At 37.8% G+C, this 12,655-nt stretch overlaps 1 protein-coding gene across 2 annotated transcripts in view; it reads left to right on the forward strand.

The window, feature by feature from the left end:
* Positions 1 to 7,864: 7,864 nt before the first annotated feature.
* The window catches only part of mpv17 (mitochondrial inner membrane protein MPV17), a 31,172-nt gene continuing 26,381 nt past the window's right edge, over positions 7,865 to 12,655 (forward strand). The window contains exons 1-2 of one of the 2 annotated variants that reach the window (XM_034200597.1): positions 7,865 to 7,963; positions 9,770 to 9,849. In XM_034200597.1, the coding sequence (XP_034056488.1) occupies positions 9,777 to 9,849 (73 nt within the window). In that variant the 5' untranslated portion in view covers positions 7,865 to 7,963; positions 9,770 to 9,776. Of the gene's footprint in view, positions 8,037 to 9,769; positions 9,850 to 12,655 lie in introns of both variants that reach the window. The other variant, XM_034200598.1, reaches the window with a different exon arrangement.

Below are 12,655 nucleotides of genomic sequence, written 5' to 3' on the forward strand. Positions count from 1 at the left end.
ACCTAAATAACACACTACAGGTAAGGGAAAACTTGAAAAAGCATAATAGGGCACTCTTTAAAAATCCTCTGAGTTTCTTTCAGGATTTCGCACAGTGAGTCTCAGTCAGTTTTAATTCTTGAGTAGTTAAAAATAAGTACTTAAAAGTGTAAAATCAAAACTATTCAACATTTGAAGCGATCTTTATTTTACACCATTATGATTACAAGGTCAGAAAATGTGTTTGACTTTGAATACACTCCTTAAAAAGTTAAAAGATATATACATAAAGGAATTATGTATTTGTATTTATAGTTACAATTTAGATGTGAAGAAGAGACAGGCCTTGAGAGTCTGCAAATGCGTGGTTATTAGGGTTACAAAGGGGCGGAACGTTTCCATGGGAAGTTAAGCTGGGGAATTTGGGAAATATTCCATATTGGAAACATTCCATGGGAATGAATGGGAACTAACTAGGAATTGAGGGTAATGTAATCGAATTGTATCCTATCCAAGCATAAATATAAACACTTTGTTTTGTCAAGACATCCATGCAAAATGATACAATTTAAAAACATGACATTTCAACAGATTTATTTGTAAGTAGAACAGAACAAGTTTTTATTATTTTATTAAACAATCATTTGTTTCATTGAAGAACAAAAACATGAATGGTGAGTTAAATATTACTCATCCCCCCCAACCCCACTCATTCAAAAGTGTGGTCCAGTCTTCTAGAAATCATGTGTGCATGTGATGGAGGAATGCACAGTGCCTGTAGGGGGCGTGGTCTAGGGCTGCACGATTTGGGGAAATAATGTAATTGCGATTTTTCTGACAGATATTGCGATTCGATTTGCGATATTTGTTTTGAAGCGACCCAACAGAGGCTTATTGTAAAATGCAGCCATATCTCCGGCTAGGAAGGTCTCTAGCGCCCCCGCAGCCCGAGCTACGAGTGAAAGAACTAAACTTACATGAAACTCCCGTTGGGTTGCTTTAAAGTCAAGCTTCAGTTTAAGATTCACCCTGTAATAGAAACATGTGATGGAGCATTGCTAACCTGACCCAGATGGTTCACCAAACCATCTAAAGCTCCATTGGAAGCCATTTGGAAAAGGCAGGTGATTGGATCAATCTATCTATCACCTTCTATCATGGGCCACTTCTGATTGGTTAACAATGGCTGGTACATGTGGAGCACAGCACTTCTGATTGGTTAACAATGGCTGATACATGTGGAGCACAGCACTTCTGATTGGTTAACAATGGCTGGTACATGTGGAGCACAGCACTTCTGATTGGTTAACAATGGCTGGTACATGTGGAGCACAGCACTTCTGATTGGTTAACAATGGCTGGTACATGTGGAGCACAGCACTTCTGATTGGTGTGGATGACTGACACACAAGAAGAGCGGGCTTTGCGAATGATAATTGCATCATTTAAAATCGCGATTTCGATTTAAAATTGATTAATCGTTAAGCCCTAGTGTGGTCTCAATAGCCATGCAGTAAGCAGTGTGCATGTGATTGAGGAATGTCATCGGTTTGTTTTAGTCAAGATTATGCTAAAATATACTTTCCCCAACTTTATTTAAAGGTGGGGGAGGTCATTTTGGAGAAACCAGCTCGAGTGAAAATACACAACCGGAAAAAATCTGCCACTTCCTCACAGAGCCCCTCCCCCAACACATACGAACGCGCACATGACCAATGAGGGCACGAGATAAGTGTGTGCACAGATGGAAGGCTGACAGGCAGGTAGGCCATCCAGTTACTTTAGCCGGCTCAGATGATTGGTCGTGCTTTTTACAGCGCTACGGCTTCCACAGATTGTATGTATTTATTGACAAAGCACTTCAGATATTCATTGCTATCGGGATGTTAAGAGCATTCCATGGAATATAACAAGTGTATCTCGAGCCGGTTTCTCAGACTTAACTACCCCACCTTTAAGTTCCCTTTGAAGAGCCAACCTTCAATTTTGAAAATTCCCAGTTAATTCCCGTTTATTCCCATGGAAAGTTTCCATCTTTGAAAATTCCCAGAATTGTGCCACCCTAGTGGTTATGTACCTTTTGAAATGCTTGCATAGTGCTTATATTTTCCTCCTAAGAAGCTGAATCATTGCACACAACCAGAAAAATAACGCCTCGTGTTTTAAGAACAGTCTCTATCCCGAGTGTTGGATATTCAGGGGATGAAATGTCCAGAGTTCAGGAGGGTAAACATCATGTATACTTGACAGTGTACTGTGTTTTTAATATGATGTTAGAATCATTAATGTATTGCAGCTTTGATTTAATGATATTAGTACTGTATAATATTATCTCAGGCTACAACAACAACGACATTACTTGAAGATAACCAAGGGAACACTGTCAATATGATTATATTATCTGTTGCCTTTTTATTCCTTTGTTACCGCAGTAATATAACAAGGAGCCATTTTGTTTTCAACCACGCTCAGAGGTCATTATATTAATTTAAATGGAGTTGAACGTCATTGTTACGAACATCTCAATTAAATGTAGCTGTTATTTATATCAGTGTTTGGCTCTTGTGTGTAGAAATGCTCTGTGGCCTTAAATCGCTTCTTTAGTTCACACGGTCATTTCCTAATGTAATGGACCGGGAGACCAAATGGAAAGTGTTGTTGCTCGGGATCAAGTGTCATAATTTAAAAACACGACAGCACCCGTGTTTACATAAGATAGATATATTCAAATCCATTCAAGTCTAATCTCACATGTAAAGTGTTTGTGTTTTTATGAATTAAACGCAGAAACTGACCCGTTTGGGAAACGTACTCTTTGTGATTTCTTTACTTTGCTGTCGCTTTTAATGCCTTTTATTTATTCATTATACTGTTTGCAGTGTTACTACATCTTTGCATTATTTCACAGCCTATAATATATTATTATATTAGTGTTTCATCTACTGTCCAAGACTCAGTGCATAAACAACGGCTGCCTCCCGATTTGCATACGTTTCCTTTTAATACATACTGCAGATACCCTTGTATATATAATTATAATACAAATAATAATACATGTTATTTATATAGTGCTTTTCCTGGTGCTCAAAGCGCTTCACAAGAAATAACAACACGTATGTTGTTACTGCAGTATGCATACAATTGGGACATAATAGTCTGACATAACATACTGTATACATTACATTACATTTAGCTGACGCTTTTATCCAAAGCGACTCACAATAAGTACATTCGACCAGGAAGACACAACCTTGAAGAAAACAGAATCGTAAGTACATCAGGTTTCATAGAGCCAAAAATTTCAAGTGCTACTCAACTGGCTTTAGGTAAACCAGTCCTTTATTAGTATAAAAGTGCTTTGTTAATCGTTCTATCGCTCGAAGTGGAGTCGAAAGAGATGAGTTTTCAGTCTGCGCCGGAAGATGTGCAAGCTATCTGCTGTCCTGATGTCAATGGGGAGCTCATTCCACCATCTTGGAGCCAGGATAGCAAACCCACGTGTTTTTGCTGATGGGAACTTGGGTCCCCCTCGCAGCGAGGGTGCAGCGAGTCGTTTGGCTGATGCAGAGCGTAGTGCACGCGCTGGGGTGTACGGTTTAACCATGTCCTGGATGTAGGAAGGGCCAGATCCATTCGCAGCATGGTACGCAAGTACCAGTGTCTTGAAGTGGATTCTAGCAGTTACCGGCATAGATATATATATAAACATTATTATATATATATTATATAAACAAAAATGTTTATATATATCTATGGTTGTCACTGGAAGCCAGTGAAGTGGAGAAGTGAGCGGTGTGGTGTGGGAATATCCGAAGAGCAAGGGATTATGGGTAAGAACATCCCAAAATGCATGCTGGTGTGCAAACTGCAACAGCATTGCTATTTTTTGGCACATTTGATTTGATGTTCAATGTTTTGGGACAAAATACATGTGTTTCTGGCATGCTAAACAGTTTGGGTATTGGAACGCACCCCAGGTGTATTTAAAGAAAAAGGCCTTATTCACTTCAATTAAAGGTGGGGTAGGTAAGAATGGAGAAACCAGCTCGAGTGCGCTAGAATTTGAAAGTACGCAGCTGAAAATAATCTGCCCCTTCCTTCAGACTTCCTCACAGAGCCCCTCCTCCAACACACACGAACGCACACATGACCAATGAGGGCACGAGATAAGTGTGTGCACAGATGGAAGGCTGACAGGCAGGTAGGCCATCCAGTTACTTTAGCCGGGCCGGCTCAGATGATTGGTCGTGCTTTTTACAGCGCCACGGCTTCCACAGATTGTATATATTTATTGTCAAAGCATTTAATATATTCATTGCTATCGGGATGTTAACCCTTCTCTTGCGTTTCGGGTCAAAAGTGACCGAATGACTTTTGTTTTAATCATAAATATTGTGTTTTTCATCCAATTGCCTCAATACCTTATGTTATCCTCCACACTAGGCCTCTGAACATAAACACTTGATGATCACCACTTGATTGAATTTATTGAGTGACCATATTTATTCAAGTATTTATTGAGTGATTTATTCAACAGTGAAACATCCATGATGACCGCCATAGAAAATGAATGGGTATGAGTGTATTATGTTTATCCTGCAGATGGAAATCTACACACACACACACACACACGTTACGGGAACCTCTCCCTTTCTCGCGCTGTATGTTACAATGTATCATAGTGGCGTTTTTATATGTACAAAAGTGGTGGGGCACACAAAACTTAGATGTCTATATATAAGCTTCTGAGGTTCATGGCTGGTGAGGCTCTGACTCTTCAGGTTTACAAATATTATATGTTGACCTAAATCAAAATATAATATTATTTTCAAAAGCTTTTTTTGTCTGATGCTTCAATTAATTTTAAACAGACAGTTCAACAAAAGGATACCCAAAAAATGTAATTGTATCATTTAAATATTTAATTGTTCTCTCTTAGTAAGATCCCATTTTCAATCAAATTGCAGTCTTACCTTGACATGAAGATGAAGTCCATTTGCCTATCCTTCTGGACAAAAATCTCTATTACTTTTTTGTAAAAGTCCTCCTTATGTTCTTGTAGTTTCAAAAGTCTATCATAAATCTGATCTAATCAATAGATTTATGATTCGAAAATTATAAAAGTAGGGTAGACATGTGGATATTATCCGGCTGAACAAAACGTGCATTTATCTAACAGGTTTGTTTCCCACAGATCTTATTTTGAGCTATTTTCTAAAATTCTATGGAGAAATATCATTGCTTTTTTGTGGAGGGAAACCATGCGCAGTTTATTTCCGGGGTTTAGGACGCCTCACTGCAGCTCTCTCTCCTCCTCTTCACACACCACACTTTTCGCGGCACACGTACTTACAGCCAATCAGCTCTGAATGATGTGAGATGACGTATGGTGGGGATGGCAGCTCTATGCCCCTATGGTCATTATTTTTTTGCCACACACATTAAATAGGACAATACTCTGAGCATGCGCAGTGTAGTTTTTACAGTCACCATTGACTTAAACAGGGAGAGGGAGGGGCAGGATCGGGTTTTGTCCCACATGGCTCTAAACAGCTCAATAGGCACACACTGTAGACACTAATTAGAAGAACACATACTAAAACAGCAATGTACAGACGAATCAGATGATTAAACATGATCTTAACATATATTTTATATATTTTTTAATTTATTTTTTGCATTTTTTTGTAATCATTACTTTTAATACTTTCTGCTGACACTAGGTGGGGCTGTGCCCCACCTGCCCCTAATGACCAGTCGCCACTGATCATACCTACTCACAGGTGCGAGCTCTGTGCCCCTCGAGAAACACAAACCTCTCACTTTCTCGCGCTAAATGCGCCTCCCTTACTGGCTCTCAAGCAGTTATATTTGTGCCTTGCTCGCATTTGACTCATTGACACAAAGAGCAGGCGACCGATTAGGCGATTTTCTGTACGAGAGGCTCTGGACATATTTTTTGAACCAGATGAAGAGGAGATAGAGGAAGATGTCTCAGAAATGGAAGACAACAGCGATCCAGACTATGAGCTATACAGACCAGGAAGAGGCCCCTGAGGGAGAGGAGCCTGAGGGAGAGGAGCCTGAGATAGAGGAGCCTGAGGTGACATTCCATCATATTGCATTGCCAACTATGTGCGTGAACACACACACACACACACACACACACACACACACACACACACACACACACATGTTCTGTTATGGTATATTTCTCTTTCAATAAACGTTCATTGAGGAAAACAGTACCAGTGTCTTATTTTATATTCATCACAGTGAATGCTGAACTTAATGGGCCCACCGGTGGGTCCGCACCATGACATGAAACACTGGCTTGCTTGTATCAAATCAATACATCCCATACATAATTGGAACGGGAAGAATCTCAGCTACAACACCAACGAAAGCATTTCCATCTCCAGTAAACACAGCCTACATGGCAAGCATCTTTATAAAATACAGTAATGTAAAATAAGCACTATCTTTGAACTAACTGCAAAAAATAATATGAAATTGCCCCCTGGTGTCCTTCTGTCTGTCACCCCTTGATTCTACTTGCTTTGACGGTTCAAATGAGATGTCAACCATCAAAATTAGATAAGGGGTTCCAGAGATATCACTGTGCAAAACACACCGGTCAATTTTGACCGAAAATAGCATGGGAAGAGGGGGGGGGGGGGGGGGGGGCTAAGACCTAACGCAAGAAGGGTTAAGAGCATTTCATGGAATATAACAAAAAGTGTTTCTGGAATAAATTACCTAACCCACCTTTAAACAGTTTTAACAAGCATTATGATTGCGTTCCTTTTAGTAGCTCAAAGTAATGGAAGACGCTATAAAAACATACATTTTGAGTTGTTTATTTTCCATATAAAGAGTGTTTGTTGAAGGTTGATTTGATGTAAAGGTTTAATAATTATCTGAATCTGTGAAGTTAAATATAATTCAGTGAGAAGTACAATATTGGCGTAGGAGATAAAAGTTGCATAAACATTCAGTACTTGAATAAATATGGTCATTCTACCAGTGCTGATGCGACTAAATTAAACCCATCCATTATTAATGTTATTTAAAGTGTCCATCACATGTGTGCATTCATTCAGATTTGGTTTGAATGTGCTGTTAGTACAGGTGGACTTCAAACTACAACATAAAAACATTACTAGTGGCTCATTTGTATTTGGGTGCTCTAGTTAACTAGTGTGTACGGGAACACCTGAATGCATCACAGCCATTAATTAATGTAACTGTGTGTTCAGTGCAATGTCAAGAATAATCATTTAAAATAACTTATACATGTAGTTTATGATTGTGATTATTGTTTTGATACTGGAGTTTCCCACAGGAGGGCAGCAGACTTTTGTTTACACCGGAAGTGACGCACCTGCAGTCCTTATGCTACCTTCCAGGGCTGTAGGAAATTATGATTTTGTTTTGCTTTTTGTGCTATCCATTTGCTTTTAAAGGACAAAGTGAGTGTTCTGATTTTACTCAGGACAATAAGGACAGCTTGATTTAATACTTATTATAAACACATCTACAAAAAGTTCAGCATTGTTTAGGGATAATTAAAATTAAGATGTATGAACTGAGAATACAACTCCTCTTCTGTGTTATCTTTAATGCTGCTATCTGTTAAATTCAATTCAAAACATTCTACATATTTACTCTGTATAGGTTGTGCATTGTGTTTTAACTAATTATATATATTTTTGACCCAAGCTGGCAGTTATATCTTGATTATATTGAATAAAGAGTTCTTTATGTATTAATTTGTGAGTTAATTAGACCTCTTAAATGTTGAAAATGCACCAGAATGTGGAGTATTATTGGGTTCAAAACAAACCTTTTGATTAAACTTGGGACCTTTACTTGTAGAGCTCAAAATTCGGAGCTCAGGCTGGCGACTTGAACGCATCACCAGCAGCTCTCTTGAAGCCGGGATCACAAACGGGCATGTTCACATTTAATTTACTGCAATAAAGTGAGTATTTATACACATTACCTTTAAACTACGTGTGCGAGAAGGTAGCAGCTCGGTGTCTGTAACTGATAAGGTTAGAAAGTTATATTTATTTACAAGTTAATGCAGACTTAAAGTTAGTTACAAGCTATATAATGCACTCTAATTGGTATTGAGGTTGACTGTGATGCAACACAAAACGTGCTGCCAAGATGTATGGAGGACGGAACATGACTTAAGTATAAATAAATAAATGTATGAAGAAATACAGGAATAAATAAATAAATACGTAAATAAATAAATAAATACAGGAATAAATAAATACAGGAATAAATAAATGACGAAATAAATACAGAAATAAATAAATGTTGAAATGAATACACAAATAAATAAATAAAAGAATAAATGCATAAATAAATGCATAAATAAATATGGAAATAAATACATCAATGTATAAATAAATAAATAAAAGTCGAAAATAAAACAGAACACACGTTATTATATATCTTTCATTTATTTCTACATTTACGCGACATACATTTATTTATTTATGTATTTATGTGTCCGTATGCTAATGAGGTGGGCGGTCCTAACCTCAGTCTGAAGCAGGATTGGTTACAGGAGTGTGTGATCATTTCTGGCAGAGGGCTCTACTACTAACGTCTGGATAACCACGCTGATTCGAATGCAGGAGCTTTACTGTTTAGCCCTTATCTTTATACATCCATGGTTTATCCACAGTTGTAAGGTTTATTTATGGATATTGATTTAAGAGCCATTGGAGATCATTTACAATCATTAGCGGACCATTTATAGAACGGAGAACCAAAAGACTATGTCCAGTTTCGTGTGGAACGATGTATAGAGGACTTGGCTCAGCTCGACATGATGTGACTTGCCACAAATCTATTGCTTCTGCCTGGCTCCAACAATTGGCGAATCCTGCTTCAGACTGAGGTTAGGACCGCCCACCTCATTAGCATACGGACACATAAATACATAAATAAATAAATGTATGTCGCGTAAATGTAGAAATAAATGAAAGATATATAATAACGTGTGTTCTGTTTTATTTTCGACTTTTATTTATTTATTTATACATTGATGTATTTATTTCCATATTTATTTATGCATTTATTCTTTTATTTATTTATTTGTATATTAATTTCAACATTTATTTATTTCTGTATTTATTTTGTCATTTATTTATTCCTGTATTTATTTATTCCTGTATTTATTTATTTATTTAGGTATTTATTTATTTATTCCTGTATTTCTTCATACATTTATTTATTTATACTTAAGTCATGTTCCGTCCTCCATAAAGATGTACCTGCTGTAGCTCAAACGTCACTGAACGTAACACCGAAGCTCGTTCAGAAATGTAACAATTTAAAGTGTTCTTGGTTGTTTTTAAATACGTGTCTTTCACCTCTTCGTTTTTAGCTTCCCTTAGATGATTTAAATATTGTCCTTTATTCGGCATTCACATATTTCACTGAGAAGCACGTAGTTTATTTAAAAACATAGCTTTGCATTTTAATTATGGCAAAAGCTAGTTTTTATTTGGACAAAATTTACTCAAACTGTTGCCTAATTAAAACTTTTCCTTTCCTTCTCAGAAAGCATACGTATGTTTAAAGTATTTGTTTAAGTAGCTTACTAGTAACTGAAAGAAACTTCTTAATCTAATTGATAAACCCTAATTGACGAAATAAGGGAACGTATTAGCAGGGTCGCTTGATTTGAGTCACATTGCCTGCCTGACGGTGGGCGGGGTTAGTGGGTAAAACTAATGTCTCCTTTTTAAACATGTTCTTTCTTCAGAGGGAGAATGGCGGGACTGTGGAAATCCTACCAGGTGTTGATGACCAAATACCCCTGGAGTGTGCAGATAGTGACTGCTGGTAGGAATAACCCCTCCTCTCTTACACGCTGATAACATGCATATCCAACAACTCCAATTAACAGAAGTAAAACGTTGCAATACTACGGTGTAAACATACTGTCACAGTCATGCATTCAAAGTCTTACTCAAGTGACATTTAAAAAGGGATTATAACGAAAAGGTTTTTTTTATTCAAAGGTACATAAAGACTCTTTTTTACCAGTTTGAGTATGAATGCAATGTGTGTAAGGAGGCTTCGCTTTTCATGACCTTTGCTCCAGTTTACTTTGCCCCTCAGAATCAACAAAGGACAGAGACCTTTGAACTGAACTGTAGTTTTTGTTGTGCTTTATATTAATGCTAGCGCTGAGAGCAATAGAGACTAAGCACTGAGAATGCAACATAAATAATCAAGTCAACTTATAAAATCACAATTGTAAAAATATAACCCCCTTGTTCGAGTTTAGTTGATCATATTTGAGGACTTTATAGCTTATGTCCTCCTCAAAACTATTGTGTAAGGCCAAAAATATCTGTGTTTGTAATGTGCTTCCCTTTAACCCTCCTGTTGTGTTCGTTCCCCCCCCCCTATCTATATTTACTTTGGTGTTCACGGTCAAATGTGACCGGTCCTGTTTTAACTGCTATTACATTAACACAACAACCATGAATCATCACCACATTTCATTTAACACCCTTTCAAACTGTACATATTATATCAGACTACTGGTATACATGAGACACTGCAGTAAATATACAAAGAACAGACACTGAACATGTATTGTGTGTGTGTGTGTGTGTGTGTGTGTGTGTGTGTGTGTGTGTGTGTGTGTATTGTGTGTGTTGTGTGTGTGTGTGTGTGTGTGTGTGTGTGTGTGGTGTGTGGTGTGTGTGTGTGTGTGTGTGGTGTGTGTGTGTGTGTGTGGTGTGTGTGTGTGTGTGTGTGTGTGTGTGTGTGTGTGTGTGTGTGTGTGTGTGTGTGGTGTGTGTGTCGTGTGTGTGTGTGTGTGTGTGCTGTGTGTGTGTGTGTGTGTGTGTGTGTGTGTGTGTGTGTGTGTGTGTGTGGAGGCGGGTTCAGCAACTCTACTGCATTATTACAGTGTAGTACAGTTAAATCGCCACTAGGTGGGGACAAAGCTTACCAGTTGCCGCGATAATACTCACAATCAGTCAGGGCTTTAAATATGTAAAAGGACGTACTTTATTATATTTAATTGAATAGACATTTACTTTAATACAACTGTGACATACTTGCTTCTTTATACTCCTTCTCGGCTACATTTCAGAGGGAAATATTGTACGTTTAACTTCAGTTATTTGACACTTATAGTAACTTTCTACATGAAAAAAAACACATGATATGATGCAGTACTGCTAATCTACCCAGTGGTATGCAACATATTTAAAAACGTGCTCTACATTGACAAAATACAATCCTTTAATATAATAATTCAAAATTAATTAATGAGTACTTTTCATTTTGGAACAATTTTCTGATAATAATTTGAGATAAAATATTAAATGTGACGTTAGAATATGTATTTTTGCCCCCTAGTCTTTCCTCTATTAATGCCCTCGTTATAAAACATGTTCAAAAAGACGTTTCCTTCCTGTTCATGCGAGTAAATGGTAAATGGTAAATGGACTGTACTTATAAAGCGCTTTATCCAGTCTTTACGACCCCTCAAAGCGCTTTACATACTACATGTCATTCACACCCATTCATACAGAGCAGTGTACCTAACTCTAGGACCTAACATTCACACACCGTTGGCCATCGGGAGAAACTCAGGGTTCAGTATCTTGCCCAAGGATACATCGACATGTTGGCTGCACGGGCTGGGATCGAACCCACAACCTTCTGGTTGAAAGACGACCGCACTCCCTCGCAGCCACAGTCGCCAAATAGTCAGTGTTTTTTTTAGGTTTTGATAAAAATGTATCTTTTGTCTGATCATAAAGGGAGGTGTGAAGCCCCTGATCTCTCTATGGTCCCTCCAGGTGTCTCAGACGGATCATTTATTGCTCTGATCTTCCACAGTTGACATTTTCTGTCCACTTTATCATCCTAAACCTCTTTATATTAATCCTCCCGTGACATTTTAGGGAAAGGTTACCTTATGTTCAGCTGGGTCTGTGTTTTTACACTGTGCTGTTAAGAAGAAATCAGCACTAAAAAGCAGTCCAATTGAATTTAAAAAGTGATTTCTTATTGTTGAAGTGGGGTCGTATGATGTATGTATCCCCGTCAGTGTATTATATATTATTTTACTGATTCTTGGACTGGTCATAAACATATTAACCTTTTAATAAATACATGTCTAGACTCTTAAAACCAAAAAACGGCGCCACCTACAAATAATATGGACGTCACAGCTGTTCCTACCTGCTGTTGTGACTTTAACCTTCTGAGATGATTCCTAACAAGAAAAAAGGCATTTTTATTATATCGAAATGTGCATAAAGTTTGAGTTTATTAATATATGTCTATAGTAATACATAGGCATGACCTGAACATGCCTCAACACTGTGGCCAAGGGCAGCAACACACTTTACTTTTAGCTGCCTGAAATTGAAGCCCACTTCAAATGTAAAAACTAGTTTAATTGTGTATTTAGATTATTTCCACGACTTTACTTTTCAACTGGAAACTTAACTTCAAATCCTGCAGACTTTATTGACGAAACAGTGACCTGGCAGAACACGGGACTTGTTGTTCTGTACACTCTGAAATACTGGCACATTTTAATAGACATTTATCGGGGGTTATTCGTCCCCCACCGAGGTCCTACCTCTTGGTTTCGCTCAGTATTAATCCAGATCCT

The sequence above is a fragment of the Gymnodraco acuticeps genome, unplaced genomic scaffold (genome assembly GCF_902827175.1).
Source record: "Gymnodraco acuticeps unplaced genomic scaffold, fGymAcu1.1, whole genome shotgun sequence".
NCBI lineage: Eukaryota > Metazoa > Chordata > Actinopteri > Perciformes > Bathydraconidae > Gymnodraco > Gymnodraco acuticeps.